Here is an 18,212-nt window from a genome sequence, read left to right as displayed (position 1 = left end):
TACATTCAAAAAATATAACCATAATTTTACAGGAACAAGTTTGTAAACTTTTTCTTAAAAAGCCTCTATTTCAGAAATTATGGGTGAAATTTTTCTAAGAAAAAAAAAAAGTGAAAAATAACTTCATATTGATCCAACAATCTGTGGAAACGTTTAAAAACACGAGAAATGAATCTGTCTTCATCAAAATATGAAAAAACTTGAAATACTGATTGTGATTCGAGTTTAAAATACATTCCGAGCACGATATTTGTGTCAAATCTGCAGAGAATCCAGATTTATGCAGATTATAAAGAACCGGAACAAGCATGCGCGTCACTGTCACGCAAAACTAACACAACCTACGTCATCAGGTGAACAGAAGTTACACAACTACACAAACGCACGTCATTAGTCTACGTCCTGTGACGTCACAAGTGTGCACTGACAGATTACAGGAGGAAAGTTGAGTTTAGATACGTCAGAAGTTGTTTCAGGCTCATTGATGAGGCGTGCGCACGTCACGTGACGACAACAGCAGCAGACGTGCAGCCCAGAAAAGCGTGATGGAAGCGGTTCGACAGGGGGTTTTTTTTTAGAAAGTGACATCACTAGACACGTGACGTTGTTGAAGCTGCGGGTTCGAGTCCCGGTGCGTCACAGCAGGCTGTCCAGGCTCTTCTCCACGCTCTCGTGGTCCGAGGCAGGGGAGTGCGGGACGTACGTGTCGTGGGCGTCACGCAGGAGGGTCACGACGTCATGGTGGCCGAAGTGCACCGCTTCGTCCATCGGTGTCTTCCCCCACCTGAGCGCAGGAAGCCAGGCGCGGTGTGTAAGAGCAGAGCGGTTCACGATGATGGTGATGATGATGATGGTGGTGGTGGTGATGAGGAACTCACCTGTCTCTCGGTGCTGGGTTCACCTTGCAAGCCTCCAGGAGGAAGCGCACCACCTCAGAGTGTCCTGAAAGTAGAGGAGGGTGTTTAAAATACGATTTTAAAAAAATAAAAAAATAAACTGAAAATAAACAATTTAAAATCAAGTGTTAAATTTAGATATTAAATTAAAATTAGAATTTAAATAATAAATTATTACTTCCGCGTTGATGCGGCTGACAGATGACCAAATAACAAAACAGTACCCGCAGGATAAACACCGGAGAAAACTGATGACGTGCAAATCAATTAATTCCAATTCACTTCTGGCTCTGATCGATACTCTATTGTTTATTATGCATTCAAAATACGTCCAAATGCATCCAAAAGCAGTCAACAGAACTTCTCACCCTGGTGCTCACCCCACACCACAACTACAAGTTACTGATGAACACAGGTGAGTGTCATCAGTTGTTAATTTCTGAACACACACCCATAGTGCCACACCTCCTCCCACAAGCCAATACCAACACGCACAATCATGATCACTGGTCCAAACTCTCACGAATGGCTTCTACACGTATCATCTAATAAAAAAAAGTCAATGGCAAGATGGGAATTTTACACTGGAAAGGCAAAAATGTTCCCCAAAGAGCATAAAATAAACTAATGATGAATAAAAAGTTTAACACTGATGACAAAAGCCGATTATTTAACATTAACAGAAATGTAAAACAGTGATGAAAACACATACAAAGCAAATGAATGAATGTGTTTTGTGGTTCACCTTCAGCTGCCGCCACGTGGAGCGCAGTCCTGGAGTCATAATCCCTCTGCTCCATGTCCATGGAGGACAGGGCGAACCTGCAACAAGGAACATGTTAGGACAACTACAAGTCCCATCAGCCAGTGGTGCAGTAAGGCATGTCCAGATGACAATTAAATCCCGACCGTGTGTCTAATTAAAGGAGATAATCCAACTAAAAAATAAAAAATTCACATTTGGATTATTTTGGTGAGTGGCTGAGAAAATAGTAAAAAAAAAAAAAAAATCTAGAAGGGATTTTGAGTGACATGTTTGCAGAAATCCTGACCTAACCCCACCCACTGGGGGAGGTCACACCAGGTGATGTTTAACCATGCCTCCACTAGAGGTCACCAGAGTATCAAAGAGGTCACGCAGCTTAGGGGCGGAGTCAAGGTGAGAGTAAGCACCTCCTCAGGGCGGAGACGTCTCCGGTGTAGGCGGCGAACAGCAGGTTGATGACGGACCTCACCTGCAGAGACACACAAACCAGAGTCAACCCGCTTCCGTTCCCGGCGGCAACAACAAACACGATGAGGATCTGGGTTGTGATTGGCTCACACAGAAATCTCACAGGATGAGGCTGCTTCCACTTCCTGTCACATCTTCAGCCATCCCATCATGAACGGCAAAACGTCCTCAAAGTGTTTCAGAAATAAAAGACTCGACCTTGTTTCTTCAACTTTGACCTCTGCCATGGAGGCCTGTTTCTACCGGGGCGGGTCACATCTGTTTTGGTGCTGATCCGGACCGAGGACCCGATCCAGGAACTATCAAGGACCTTACTTTGTGTTGTGAGATTTTAATGCATTGTTGGACAGATTGTCTAATTTGTCAGGTTTCTTTTCTGGGTGACACCAACACCGGACCAGGTGTGATGATGTCATACATACTGCATGTTGATCAACAAATCAGATTTCATAAAGCAGTCAGCAGCAGTTAGCAGTTAACTCGAAGACGCTGCTCTAGAACCTGGACGTGATGGACGGTCTTAACTCTGCCAGAAGAAGCGGAGCCAGTATTTTCGTTCTCTCCACTCATTTCCTATTGCAGCAGCCTAAGCGTAACCATGGCGACTGATACATGTGCATTTGAACACTCCAAGCTTAGAATCTGCTTTAGGACTCGGTGTGTAGAATCTAACACGTAGCTCATGAATGAAACGCTTGGATTCAAACCTCTGCAGTGTTTTCTTCAGATTTACATCTTTATTTGTGAAAAATTCTACTGTATTTCCGTCATAAACTGTTTTTACAGTTGTGGTTAAAGTATTTCAGGTTTAGAGCGCTCGACATCGGACTTTCTAAGGTATTTCTACTGGTTAGTAACGCCGCTTGTTGCCGAAGATGTAAAACATGCAGTAAAACTGGAATAGTGTGTAGTGTGCTGGAACGCCAGGAGAAAGCAGAATGCTGCCTGGTGCCTGTTCTGGTTTGTAGGCAGGTAGAGGTAAAAAAATAAAAATAAAATAAAATAAAATAAAAAAAAGGAGCAGTTATGGCGCAGAAAGATTTAGGTTATAGATAATAGTGCTTTATTTGTTTTTTTTACAATTAATTATTCAAAGACAGAATAGTGAACGATGACAATACATGAAATTTATGGAGACTTCACATAAAACATTTCCAAGACAAAGAAAAGAAACCAAGTTGGACAAATTGTGAGCTTGGAAGTGTACGGCTTTTTTAAAGCATCAGATTTTAAAAACAAACTTTTTTTTTTTTTACAGAATTTGTCATTTAAATAAATGTTTTCATAAAACCGTGGATAAATATCTACTATTCAAAGCAAACTTTACAATTCCAAGATCACCAAGTCAAAAAAAGACAGAAACTCTTTATGCAAAGTGAACGTATACTTTATGTGAGACATGAATAAAGACATGAAACGATGTTAAAACACTGATCACATGAGATTCAAACATTTCATCAAATGCAGCAAAAATCATGAACAAAGCATGCATGAAGGAGAATGAGGAGACATTACATGATGGTGTCCATGGAAATACTGGTAACGGCATTCAAAAGCCCCTCGAGTTTGATTGTACAGAGAAAGAATCATGTTGTGATCGTCAGATTTAACAGATAGTCGACCCTGGTTGGCTGAGCTGAAGTTATGTGATTCACTCTTTGGCAGAAGGAAAAGGAAGACGTGTTGGCGTGTGAGGAACCAGTGAAAAACGAGCTAACCTGGAAGTTTCTGACAGAAGCAGCGTTACCGTAAATCAGCTGGCGTCTACCAGTTACATTCTGGATAAAGTTTAATTCAGGCGGTTGCTATGTAACAGAGATCTGATCAGTGTCACACTACATTTGATAAAACTATTCTGGAATCACCTGTACAGAAACGATATATAATGAATGTACATTTTAACACTCGTCTCTAACGTGTATGCTTGCATACACATACACACGCACACGCACACACACAAATACCAGCCTCCAAAAACACAACACACACACAATGAATAATGACTTGAATGGATGCAGCAGAATACCAGATGTGATGAACAGAAAGGAGAAGAACTCCCAGCGATGTTCGACTAACACTGACTTCAGTCCGCGGCTAAAAAGGTTTTGAGTCGCGAACAGATCCGATCCGGCGTATGAAAGGAACGCCGAAGGGGCACCGAGGAGACCGCCACCGCGAGCGGACTGAACGCATCCGACGAGCGACGCAGACGACAGAGGCTTTTGAATACTTTCCACCTCCACGAGAAATGACAACAGCAATCGATTATGTGAAAAAATAAAAGACAAAAGCCACGAAGTAAGAGCTCAGATTACAGAATACACATCAGCTGATTGTACAGTGTGACTGAATAAATGCACACACACACACACACACACACACACACACACAGACACAGACACACAGACTCACTGCTATCCCAGGAGAGTGACATCTAAGGCTAAACTAAACTAAGAACTTTGGTACGTCTGAAGCGTGTTTTCAGAACCCATTCTGCTCTGCTCTTGAGATCACACACACACATGCACAGACACAAACACACACACAGCCGGAGGTCCGGTTTATTAGTTTTATAAAACCTACAAACAATACTGAAGGTGTGAGCGGTTTGCACATGAACACACTTTATATACACACAAAAATCTTTGGATTAAAACTGAGGCAGTTTGTGCTCAAAAAAGTCACGCGGTTCAGACTTCTTCTTTTTTTGACTCGGCTGTTCACGTTCACCTTTACGTGAGATCATTGTGAACGGTGACTCAGCCTTAGCAGCGATCAAGCAAACAGGAAATGCCACCGATGTGTCATTTGATTCTAAAAATCAAACATAAACCAATGCAGGGATTCGTTTCTTGCATTGTTCTCTGTGGTAACTGCAACCTGGCGACGACGGCCTGTGGATTTGTTAGGCTGAGGGGAAGAAGGCGAAAACAGGGTGTGAATGCAGCATTTTAAAAGGGTCTGGAGTGACAACAGAAGCTAAAAGTTGACAGACCACACACCAGCCCAGGTAGAAGACTCGTCCCCAGCTGAGTTTTGGAAGAAACACTGAAATATGACAAAAACAAGCACTGGGCGAAAAAGGGGAACTAATGATCCGTTTTTGACTTCCTGAGTTCACATTCAAGGAGTGGATCTGGATTGAAATTTTGCTCCATTCACATCTTATAACGATCGTTACGAGACGTCTGATTTGAACTCCTCCAGTCTGAGTCCTGGTGGAGGAGTCCGGTTTGAACTGGAGTGTAACGACGTGTTTAGTATAAACACACAGCCGCATGCTAACAGCAGGAAAGCTAAACGGCAGCAGGATGACTGATCGGCCCCAGACAAAAAAAAGTCAGTTCAGAGCGATGCTATTTTATTCTTCACGCATTGAATGGGAAAGCGACAAGATTTAAAAGTGATCCAAGTCTTATTTCCTCCCAGCTTTATGTTTTTAGGTTGATTTTGTCCCTTCAGGGTTTAAAACGGAAAATCAAATATCTGATAATCCCTTTAGAATTCATCTGTTTTGAAAAACTGTCGCGCTACCCTGCTATGCTACAGCCTAGGCTAACAGCTAGCTGCTAAGCTAATCCAGTGTCTGATGACATTCAGATGCAAACACACTCACACTACTTCCTGCTTTGGTTCTGATTAAAATGATGTTTCAAATAAAGCAAGAGAGGATCAATGCGTCAGATCTCACACACACACACACACACACACACACACACACACACACACACACACACACACACACACACACACACACACACTAAGACAACATTGGCGGGGGAGGCAGATGAGAGTCAACAATCAGTAAACGTCCATCCCAAATAAAAACAAAGCCCCCCTCCCTAAAATTTGTCAACAGAAACCACTTCCCAAGCAATAAATATTCCTCTACATAAGTTCTATATAAATATGGGAGGGCGGGGGTGGAGGTGCTGTTGTGGTGGGGGTGTGGGGGAGTCACTCAGAGACACTGTCCATCCTATAGACTACAGTGGTGGAGCTGTCCTGGTGCGACTCGGTCGGGGACACCTTTTTCCAAAGAGGGGCTTTCAGAGCCAACTCGCGTTGGAGGCTCTCGTAATCCATCGGTCCGAAGGTCTGAAGCTGTTTCGATTGACATGGACAACAAATTAGTCTCTGTGTGTGTGAGAAACCAGAACAACCAGAACCAAAACCAGTTCATGTCGTCCTGTAGCAGCAGAACCGGACGCGCTTCATGACGATGACTCTGACTTTGGCTCGACTTTTTCATGGGTGTGTATTTTTGTCATAACTGGTGAGAAGGTTATTTGTTGTACCAAAGAAAGGGGGGTGGAGCGCTGTGAACCTTTGTTACAACAAATGTAGGAAGTTTATCGCTTTATTAACTCCTGACCAGGAAACCAAACGCCTGCAGCAAACAGAGACGACACCCCGAAGACAGGAAGACAAGAAATGATGGGTTTGTGTGTAGCGTTAGGAGACCAGCGTGTTAGCCCACAGTCGCCCTACCCACGGTGACCTCCGGTCCCCCCGCATCCTCAAAGATGAGGACGGTGTCTGCCGTTTGCGATGCGTCCTTACCCGCTGGTCCCCTCCCTCTCTGCGGGGGTCGTATTTCTTGGCAAAGTGCCTCAGATTGTCGTAGTTGTGGAAGTTAAAAAGTTCGACGAGGTCCTGGAACGATAAACGACAGATGCATCAGAAAGACCGACGGTGTCACAAACCCCGCCCCCCCTCCATGACGTGACGTACCGTGCAGAACTGGATTCCTCTGACCGAGTTGCCCAGCTTGTCAAGAGGTGGTGACCAGCACATGATGCCCATTACGTTGGGTACCACCAACAGGATGCCCCCCGCCACCCCGGATTTAGCTGGCAGGCCGACCTGCGACAGAGGAAGCAGATCGGTTACAACATCCATCCTCATCCAACCGACCGACTGACCCGCAGGTCGCCCATCTTACTCACGTGGAAAGCGAACTGTCCAGAGAAGTCGTACATGCCGCAGGAATGCATCAGGCTCAGCGTGTTCCTCACCGCCTCGGGGCTCAGCACGCGCTCGCCTGTGATCGGGCAGATGCCCCCGTTAGCCAGGGTGGCTGCCATGACGCTGGCGCTCTCCGAGGTCACCTCGATGGAACACAGCTAGAGGGCAGAGAGGTCGTGATGGTGAGAGGGGAGAAGCCAAAACTGTAAGAAAACTAGAAACTGGATACGAGCGCTCGAGGTGGGATCGATGGCGGAGGAGGACGGTGACATTCTCTCAATAAAAACGAGGAGTACTGGAAGCCGATAATGAAGGAAATAAAATAAATGCTGCACTGACCTGGAAGTAGAAATCCAGAGCTGATGTCATGTCCGCTCCCTCTGGGAAACACTGCAGGGAGAAAGTTTGAAACCTTCATCAGCTTTATTTCTTTGCTACGTTGGCTAAAACAACAACCAGAGCCATGGCTAGCTCTTCCCCTTTAAGATTATTTAAACTACGTCTTCATCGTTTATCGCTTTGGTTTTGTGGGTCAAACAGAAAAGTCGTTTAATATTTCCTTGACTCATCGGACGACAAACCTTCTTTTCTTTGAGGTAATAGCCGATGGCGAAGTTCCTGTCGCCCGACTCGCGCTCAGACTGGAATCTGTGGCAGAGGGAGATGATCAGTCCCGTCAGAGGCCAGAAACATTTGAAGTGCATGCCTGCACATGTGTGTTTGAATCCGTGCCCCCCCCTCGTCCACTCATGCATGTAGTCAAACCCTGTTGACGTGATGATGCAACCTGAGCCAGAGCGCAGGGTCTTTTTCCATAAACACGTCCTGTACACTGCTACGCTAACAGATGCTAATCAGTCATCCAAAGCTAGACAGAAAAAAACACCCCTCAGGCTGACTTACGTGGCATTGCTGAAGCCCACATACTCGTTTCCAGACATCTTTTTCAAAAAGTTCATGATCTGGAGGGAAAATGTGAGAGAGAAGAAGTCATTACATTTTTAAAAAAAATTTTAATTTTAATTTCATTAACTGTATTGATTCCTGAAGGGAAATTATTCGTCCACTCTACACACACAGGTTAGTAGTTGGATGCATAAGCTGCAAAACACGCCCCCGATTCAGAGCATTTTAATATATTTTTATAAGTTGTAGTTAACAACAGTATAATACAACTCATTTACTCATCCAGGCACACATTTTATATGTAAATATAATCTTTGAGACTTTGAAAGAGTGGAGAATTTCCATTCCAGTGTTTCTACGGGAGCCCAGGATGGACAAACTAACAAGGGGTCTTAGCAATTTTTAGATACCAAAGAATGAAGGAGGGAGAAAGAGGCAGTCAGCAGCTGCAGTCTTCATTGACAGCTGTTTGAGGCGCCTGGGGGGAATAGAGGGGGCGCCACATGAAAGGGACGGGGCTAATAGATCTGGGGTTCATGCACTGAACATTATGGGTTGAGTACAGCTTCCAGGGCGCTAAACCCAAAGCACTGCAGCATCTACAAAGACGTGGGACGACTTCTTACTTACATAGTCAAACTTTTCTGCGTTGCTCGCACCTTGCTGTGGAGAGAACAAAAGAAGACGCCATTAGGCCGGTTCAGTCACAGTGGGGGGCTGCAGAGGACAAGCACAGCATCATCAAGTGCTAAGATGATAAGACTACTGCTGACCAGTTAAAACTACTGAATTAGAAAATGCAAGTAAGGTTTGTTTTGAAATCACAAATGCGATGTAAGGAAATCAGCTTTACCAAGAATTATGACGGAGATGCAAAACATAGAGATTGGTTTGTGAAGAAGGAAATCTGTTTGTGAGGAAAGAGATGTAGGAGACATGTGTGACCAGAGTTTAGCCCGTTACAGAGCATGTCTCCCTGCTATGCTATCTAAAAACGGAGTTTTCCACAAACTGAAGGCGCCCTGACTGAGTGTGTGTTCCCACGTAAAGCAACCACACACATGAGTGGGTATGTGCAAGCAGGCTTGTATTATGGGTTACAATAATGCCGGTGTGTGTGTATGTGTGTGTGTGTGCGTGTGCATATGTGTTTGCAGATACATGTACTGTAGGTCAACATGTGTCATCTGTGAGCAGAGCCTGTCAGCCAAAACTGAGGGTTTTTGAAGGGGGAAAAACAAGGAGGGGTAGAATGAACGGCTGTACGGAGCGATGGGCATTAACCAGGTCAAAAGCTCACTGATGCTGCTTGTCCCACAAAAATAAAAAAGAGAAAAAAAAAGGAAAACGCAGCAAAATAATTAAAAGAAAGGACACGAAACGACATTTAAAGTGAAACGGGATTAAAGGAACAGTTCGCCCAAAATATCAGTCATTATCTACGAACCCCGACGCGCAAAAATCAGTAAGACTTCTAGTACTAGTACAGCGTGCTTCTCTTCATCACAGGCGATGATGGGCATCAATACTTCGCCATGAAAAGGCAGGTCGGATTTCTTTTGTGTCCTTTATTTTCCACGCTTCTATAGAAACTACAGTTGCATCTACTCAACATTTAACCACCGTGTGAGGTCACATGATCACCTCTGTCTGCAGATCTCTACTTGTTTAAACAAAGGGTTAAAAAATCCCCAGGAGCTGACTTGTTTTCTACGTATTCAGGAGCCAATCATGAACTAACATCTCATTTTTTGGGTGAACTGCTCCTTTAAATCCTTCTTTGAAAAATAATTAAAGTTTAAATAGCGTATAAAGTCTGTTTAAAATTGCATTTTAAAGAGCTAATGTTTCATGCGTGTTTTCTTTATTTTAATTCTACACTTAACTGTGCAGAGGCAAAAGTAGGTGACACTGATGGGGGTGTTAGAGTCGCTAAATGGGGTTTCTACAGAGCTGATTGGAGGAGACAGAAGAAGGAGGGGGGGTCAGGGGGGTAGGAGTGTGTGAGGAGATAGATATGGAAAAGGAAGAAAAAATTACCAACGTCATTTGACCTGCAGCAGCAGTGATTATTTCCCACAGTTCCTAAGTCTGGAAAATATGCAACATACAAAAACAGCAACAACATGTAGCCTTCAAGCACCATGTAACAACAGTTTGGGGCATACTGCCACGGCAACCATCCCATAGTTTTCCCACCGAAGTCAAAGCAACCTGACCAACAGCTTGACATTTTGCATCAGTAGAAAAACAAGAAACAAAGTCGGACAGCGGTGACACGTTACGGCTGTGCTTCGGACGCTTGGAGGTGCGACTGTTGTTTAACTGAGGAAGGGGAGGAACATGAACACACGACTGTTCACACATTAGTAAAGTATGCAACTGGTTCCAGTCCGCAAACACAGCACAAAGAAAAATAATACAAAAAAAATGACATCTTGAAAGGAGCAGAACGAGTTCTGGGGATATGTTTTCATATCTGAGTCAACGTTTAAAAAGTGAAACAGAAAAGTGGTTTTGGAAACCGGATGGATCCAGATCTGTGTTCTGCACTGAAACGTTTGACTGGCTATTTATTAAAATGAACGTCCTGTCAAATTTTTTTTTCCTACTTGCAAAAATAAGTCTGCAAATTATTCAATTTTGTTCCTCAGGTTTGCTGTAAAGCAACACAACAGAGGCCACTGACGGTGGCGTCTCGTGTTTGTCAGAGAGCTCACATCTGGTAATTACCAAGAGGTCAGGTATGTGAAAATGTACAGGATTAGGTTTTTAAAAGTTAAAACACACAAGAACGTAATGAAGGCAAGTGAGATTCTTAGAGCCCTGGAGCTGAGATTACAGATTACACCAAGACTGGAAGTGAATCCCTGCAGAGATCTGAGTTCAGTTTCCTCTTCAGCAAAGTCAGGAAATAAAAGTCATTTATCCTCTGAGCTTTTTCCGTCAGAACATGAGTTAATCAGGTCGTATGTCATCAACTAGAAAATCTTCCAGTCCTGGAAGGAGACGCCGTTGCTTTGATTTACAGAAATTATAACAAAATCTAAAATTCAATGAAGCAAAACAGGAGAAAGCAAATCTGTTTGTCTTGCAGCTGAAAGCAGCAGCAGATGCAGAGTGTGTGTGTGTATATGTGTGTGCTGGAAGTTAGGTAGCCGCTGACGGCTACAACAGCCTGATGCTAAGCCACGCTTTAATCTGAACCCTTTTGGTTGGAGGATTCTTCCCTCGCCATCAGCGGCAATTCAAACTGGGTTGAGGTATCATCACACTTCCTGTTGTGCCTGCAACGGACTTGTTCCGTGTGCAGGTTATTTTCAGCTGAGAGAATAACGGCGAGCGACAGATAGGAGCGCTGGGCAGAGCGGAGGCCTCCGGGGAGGATTAGTCTTAAATCGCAGCAGTAAGATCCGGTGGGGCGGGGCCTGAGGCGGCGACCTACAAAACAGGTCCGACTGAACGAAAGAAATAACACCGTATAATCCTACGTTAGTTATTCACATGCTAACTTAGTTAAACAGTCAAATCTTATCTGTCACCAATATTTACGCTAACCCTCGTTTTATCTGCTGGTTTAAGTGGCTGATACCAAACACACATCAGAACACACATCAAGGACGCACAAGTGTTGCTGCATTTACCTTTATCAGTGAAGTACAAACAATGGCGCCGGCGTTCACCATCGGATTGTGGGGCTTATCTGCAACATAACAAAGAGTAAACAGTCGTGTGTGAAGTGTTTGCATAAAGACGGATCAAACAAAGAAGAAATAAACACACGTAGAACCCAAATAGACCCAATTAGAGAAGAGAGGATAGTTAGCATCACTAGATAGCAGCAGCGTGGATTTAATGGAGAGATGTGTCGGATCTCAACCAACAAACAGTGAATTCCACCATAAAGGACTTGTTTAATCATTATATTTTCATCTGGTTGCCACAGCAACGTTGTGAAAGGGTAAAACTGTTTTTAGCGACTGATGGGCAGACAGCGGCTCACCGTCCTCATCCAGGAAGAGTTTATTGAAGCGCAGCCCGCTGGGCTCCTTCCCAATGAAGCTGTGCACATACTCTGTGCCGTAGTCGTTAACGGCGACGGCGTACTTCAGAGGCTTGACGCAGGACTGCAGGCAGAACGGGACCTTGGTGTCTCCGACTGTGTGTCTGGAAAGAGAAAAGATCAGGGTCTGTGACGGGAAGAAAAAAAAAAACAGCTGCACTGTCGGGTTAAGAAACAGAAAGTGAATCAAAATCAAACCAAGCATTTCATAACAGAGTGATTAAAGATTCGTGCAATCTCTTCACCCCCACGTTATCTTTACGACTTCCTGTCTTGCACAAATAGAACAAACACACACACCCATGGAATTCTGTCACAGCCTATCAGAGAACAAGCTGATCACAACACCTTACAACATCATCACACTAGTATGACTAATGACCATGACTCACCTCTGTCCATCCACGGTGCACAGAGAGACAGCCCAGAGGTCTGGGCTGAACTTTGCGAGCTGAGGAATGTAGTCGGCAACCTGGAACAGAGGCGGAGCGGCAGAATGAGGCTCAGCTTACACCGCCTCACGTCGAGCGAGGCTCAAATTTCAGCGGAAAGTTCACACAGAACAACACAACCAACGAGACGTCAAATAAAGACGGGAAAAAAATCCACCCCGACACATTTACATGAGGTTTTTGTGAGAACACCATCAGAATTTGAATCTGAACGCATCTGATGATGTGAGTGGATTTTATTAACTCAGTACACGTGTAGCATCGAGACAGCACTAAGTTATTATTGTCAGCGATGCAAATACTTAATTGGCTGAGGCGGATGAAGCTGGTTCCTCGAGCTGAACCTCGGACCTCGCCTCATGGAGGGATGCGTTTCTTTCGCTATCGACATTTTCATTTTTACATTCCACGAAAATGCAGCTTCTCAAAAAACGCGTGGCTTTTCCTTTTGAGGAGCGATACCCCAAGAAAACAGTTCCTGCATTAAACTGTTGAATTCAAAGATTAAAGATTTCTCCAAACTGGATGTTTTCCCGACAAACATTCTGACTTGTTAGAGCAGGGGTAATTACAGTAATGTTAACAACGGCCCCATTCCATTTAGTGTGCTTTAAAGACACTAAACAAAGACTATAACAGAATTACCAGCACATCACATGCTTCCTTTCACGAGGTGGATTTTTATCCGTTATTGCTCCCTGGTTTTCTCTCAGAACCTCATAGTTAGCTCTGATGGTGATGAATGAACCAATCAATTATGCTGATGCGCTGAAAGAAGAACCTTAGAGTCGTGAATGAAAGGACACACCTGTCCTCCAGAGAGGTTTTTGGCACTCTCATACAGCTCATCGATATGGGAGGTGAAGGACTGGAAGTCTGGAATGACGAACTTCTTGCGGAAGGCCTGAGTGAGCAAGACAATGTTGCTCTGGACACACCTGATGAACAAACCACAAATAGCATGCTAAAATATCGTGACAGCATGCAAACTGAGTGAAAAAAGTTTGTCAACCAAGCCTGAAGTCGGACAAACTTCGGTGAATGTTAGCAGAGGAGGCGGATGAAGAGAGCTTCATCATCGCGCATTACAGAGATGAATGGACATTTTTAAAAAGGCAGACTGGAGCAGAAACATGGATGCAGCCTCCAGGACATCATCTGACTGAGCAGCGACCACTCGAGCAAATCTACTCTAGTTTCACCATTGGGCTCATTGGGCAATGATTCATCAGGGCGGCACCAGAACACACAAGCAAAAGTGAAACTTAAGAGACACTCTTTCTGTAAAAGGGTCTGTTTACGTAGAAGATTACAGGAAGGTTATTTTCAAGCACACATTAACCAAGCTATGTCGACATCTGACATCTGCTTGCTGTTACATGTGAGCACATTTTATTTATTTTAAGACTTTTTCAGCTTGCAAAGTGAAAGTAAAAGCATGTTGGTGAACTTTATACACAGTTCTTGCTCACAGGAAGCATTTCATCCTGTGTTTGTGCAAATACACGCAGTTCCTACAGCAGCAGCATCGGAACTTTGACACAAATAAATGAATTTTAGTTACAGAATTCCGATGCTGTTCTGGATGCATGCAGATACTGGCGGCTTTCAGATGCCGCTGGGTGCATTTATGCAACAAGCACAGTTAAGAAACTGGAATGACGTAGGGGGTCTTACTTCTTAAACTGGTGGCGGTCCAGTGTCACGCCATCTTCTGTGTTCTGCAGAGTCTCTTTGAGGGTTTCCATGCATTCCTTCAGTCTGGGATCTCCTGTGCGAAGCCCTGTGGTTTTAAGTGCCTACACATACAGGATATTTAGACTGGAACATCAAACAGCAATGAGCAAAGAGACAGTTCGAGCTCTCCCTTGATCTTAGCTTAAATATAAAATGACTTACTGTGAGAAATTTATGAGCAGGAATCGTCTCTTGACCTTCCGCCACCGTGTAGAAGAGCAGGTCTTCCAGGCTGGGGAGACTGCTGGCATTTCTACTTTGTTGAAAAAGAGAGATAGAAGAAAACACACATGTGTAAGACAAAAATGGCCTCATGCCACTAATAAGGTAGTCTGACTTCTACTAAATGCGTAGAAAAAAGGATCATAAATAAAACAGACGACAATTACCGTATTGGCCGGAATATAAGACGGTGTTTTTTGCATTGAAATAAGACTGAAAAAGTGGGCGGTCGTCTTACATCCGGGGTCTAGACATTATAGCCATTCACAACGCTGTATGGCGCTAGATATCTTTAACACGAATGCTGAATTTTCTCCCGAGGCCAAAGCGAACCCCTGTCACGAAGAAGAAAAATAAAAAATAGCGGTAAGAAAGAAAAGAGAAGAAAATAAGAGAAGAGATAACGGAAAATGGAGAATTGTAGCGGCAATCTGGAGAAAAGCGGGTCGAAGATGGGCCAGGTTAACCGGCAGCTGAGATATTAAAATGTGATAGACAGTTTTTGCATGATTTGAATGAGGCAAAATAACATGCTTTTTCTCTCAAATATATTGTTATAATCATTTGTTTCAGATGTACTGTAGTTATTTTCTGTATAAAAATTAAATTTGGTGTTCAAAAACTCTTTTTTCAAACTTGAGTCTTGAAAAAGAGGGGGTCGTCTTATAATCAGGGTCGTCTTATATTCGGGCCAATACGGTAATTCTAAAAATCCCTATTTGATTCCTGACTAGTACTGTTTAACTCCACTACAAGCTGACTCATGCAGGGTTTGACAGCAGACACCACAGCACTGTTACTGTCCCGAATTCCACGAATTCTCCTGTCTTTAGTCCTCTGAAGCTCCCGGATTAATAAAACCAACATGGTCACCCGTTCACACGCTGGTCGTGACGCAGCAGCAGCGAGGTCGACCATCCAGTCCCTCATATCAAGCTGCATTTTGCAGAGATTAGATGTTTTTGATCCGACATCGAGATGACTCATCTGTTCTGTGTTTTCGGTGAATCATCCACCGTCTTCAGAGGAAGCAGCTCCGCATGCAGCTGAGGTAAATGTACCTGAGCGTGTGCAAACAAATCAAGTCTAACCGAAATCCTGTCAGTCAGGCATGTGTAATTCAAGGGGTGTGCTGTTATCCTGACATCTGCCGTTCCACCCTGCAGCCAATGTTGCAGGAAAATCTAAATGCAGATCTATGAATGGGATGCGATCCAGAGTTAAGATCAGCTGGGAAAGATGACTCAAAATAAATTCCTGCAGGGATGCTGAGTCAGCTCTAAATCGTCGCATTCATATCTGTATTCAGGTTCTTTTCTGGGTCAAACGGAGACCTTGACCCACTGCTTCCTGCCCTCATCTGGAGCTGATAAACACTGATGGCTCTCTCAGATGGCTGCGTGAACATACGGCGCGCAGCAGCGGCGGTCCTATACAAACAGATCAGGTGTGAATTCAGCTTCAAACACCTTGTTTCTCCACATTTAGAAACCCTCTTTATCTTCATGGGCAGATGGCTCGGTCCCTTCCCTGCTGGATGACTGCTCATTGGTGTAAGAACAACACTTGCGAGTTTCCTGGATACAAGACAGAGTGGCTTGAATCTCTTTTTTGCTCAGGAGGAGTTTAAAGCTACAGGATTACGACACTGTAATAACACATGGTGATATTTTTGCCCACAGCTGAGGAATAAGAAAATATGGATAATGTTTTTGTGGTCTCATCTGAAGCCCATGCATGCCCACCCTCTAAGGAACTATCTGATCCCTCCATTTGCAGAGTGTCACTGGCTGTGAGTCAGTGACACTTTTTTACAACATGCCTGTGAGGCTTTCATGAGGGTAACAGTAACCTGCATGTTCCTGTAAGTTATACCAGCTCCTCTGACCGGGCCTTTCTTCTTCAGTGGTAGCTTCCAATTCAGCCTACAGCTTGATATCCAACCCCTCTGTTAAAAAAGAGGCTATATTTCAAAACAAAGTTAACGGATTAAAGATGAAAAAAGATTGTTGCACGTAATCGCACAGATATCATTACAAATGCGTAGCGACACATTGTGCATGATCCTAAATTCTACCACAGCATCATTAAACTGCTGCTCCCTACTAACTGCATGCTCCTAGCTCTCATAACATACCAGACAATTTCTAGTCCTGTTGCTTTGAAATTAGACTGGTTTATCTGGTCAATCGGACCAGACAACCTAGAAACAAAACAAAACAAAACAAATTGCAACTGAAGAATCATTTCTGAGAAAGATCTTTCTTCACCGGTGACACTGTTGTTCAAGACTGGAAAACCCAGAGAGAGAAAATGTCTCAATGACAAACAACCCACACCTTCAGTCCACACTGATCTGGCTCAAAAACTTTAAAAAGGGGAAAAACTGGACGTAATTGTGACAAACTGAGGGATGCCTACAAAAACCAGTGCAGATTTTACATCCACATATCACCGCACATGCTGCAAGAAACCGCATGCTGTAATGATGAGGTCATATCGCGATGTTTGAGTTGAGATGAACTTATGAGAATTATTACTCATCTGAAAGGAATTTCGTGTATTTTGTCACTCAATACAAAATTGCGTTAACAGATGACATCGTAATGCTTTTCCCCCCATCATTGACTTACAGGTCAGAAACGTGCATCTTCATCCTTGATTAGGTAATAAGGGTTATTACCGCAGTAAAACACGTGAAGAAAAAACGTCTTCACCTCCGGGACATTTCTACAACTTCACCGTGGACGTTTTGAAGCACCGCGTCATACCTGCTTCGCAGCGCCGCTTCTGTTTCGCATTTAACCGCGAAAAGCTGCGCGTTATCTCCACAGGACGTTAAACGAGCCAAACATAACACTAATTAACTTTGTGTTGTGCTAAGTTGAGGCAGAATATTAACACAACCGACTGACTAAAAAACACTGGAGGAAATATGATTTAATAGCTGCTACTCTTAGCTAGCTATTATTATTATTATTATTTAGCTTGAACGCGTTGTATGTCCTATGCTAAATATGCGCGAAGCGCAAACTAGCTTCCGGCAGCTTTGCCGCGCGGTAACCGCGCGGCAGCCACGCGGCGCGGAATATTAGCTTCATGCGTCACAACTTCACTTCATATTCAGGTGATTCAAACATACTTGTCGCTGTCTGCGTCACTCCGGAGACCGTCTTTCTTCAGCTGCTCGTTCACCTCCACAGCGCCTTCGGTTTTCGCGCAGTATGAGCGGAACTGGACGGCGAAGGGCGCGGCGCGGAACGCCGGGCGGTGCGACGCGGCATGGAGGACCTTCAGTTGACTGGCTCGGGAATCAAAGGAGGAGGTGCCGTAAGAGCAGCAGCGGCGGGCGGGTAACCAGGTTTTCTGTCTAGAGCCGGATAGGGGACGCTTGAGACTGGCTTCAAACAACTCCTTCAGCACTGTCGAAACCCTGAAATGTAACATCTCAATCTTGTCAGGCAGTTAGAGAGAAAGTCGTAGTTCAAAAACGATACAGGAGTGTGTATATCCCGACTTCTGAAGCTCCTGATGTCCGCTGAAGGCAATGAGTCATTGTCAGGGGCGTCCAAAAATAAGTAGAGGCGCAAGCCACGCCCCTTTCGCTCCTATTGGTGAATATCAAGCCCGCCTCCAAATATTCTTAATGTACAGTATGACAGTTTTCTGCCTAACGGATTTTGGAACTCTCAGTTTGGTCTTCAAGGCAGAGTATTGTACCGGTTCTTCCTTCA

The 18,212-nt window shown here is 44.1% G+C and overlaps 1 protein-coding gene across 4 annotated transcripts; it reads right to left on the bottom strand.

Annotated features, from left to right (window-relative positions):
• Positions 1-71: 71 nt before the first annotated feature.
• glsb (glutaminase b) lies at positions 72-18,051 on the bottom strand. 4 transcript variants are annotated; one of them, XM_068328460.1, is made up of 18 exons: positions 17,621-18,051; positions 14,419-14,512; positions 14,197-14,318; positions 13,328-13,457; positions 12,460-12,539; positions 12,008-12,171; positions 11,649-11,707; positions 8,635-8,667; positions 8,002-8,060; positions 7,680-7,746; positions 7,438-7,488; positions 7,080-7,256; positions 6,865-6,996; positions 6,694-6,786; positions 2,070-2,131; positions 1,642-1,718; positions 879-942; positions 72-784 (listed from the first exon to the last, which is right to left on the bottom strand). In XM_068328460.1, exons 1-18 carry the CDS (start codon positions 17,923-17,925, stop codon positions 637-639), a joined length of 1,917 nt encoding a protein of 638 aa, XP_068184561.1. In that variant the 5' UTR covers positions 17,926-18,051; the 3' UTR covers positions 72-636. The 4 variants fall into 4 exon arrangements, with proteins under 4 accessions (XP_068184561.1, XP_068184562.1, XP_068184565.1 ...); XM_068328461.1 differs by having other exon boundaries at positions 14,419-14,509; XM_068328464.1 differs by lacking the exon at positions 17,621-18,051 and adding an exon at positions 15,948-16,052 and having other exon boundaries at positions 14,419-14,509.
• Positions 18,052-18,212: the final 161 nt, after the last annotated feature.

The sequence above is a fragment of the Antennarius striatus genome, chromosome 12, assembly GCF_040054535.1.
Source record: "Antennarius striatus isolate MH-2024 chromosome 12, ASM4005453v1, whole genome shotgun sequence".
Classification (NCBI taxonomy): Eukaryota; Metazoa; Chordata; class Actinopteri; order Lophiiformes; family Antennariidae; genus Antennarius; species Antennarius striatus.
Note: the sequence above shows the minus strand (reverse complement) of the source record. Positions and strands in the feature narration are given on the sequence as shown.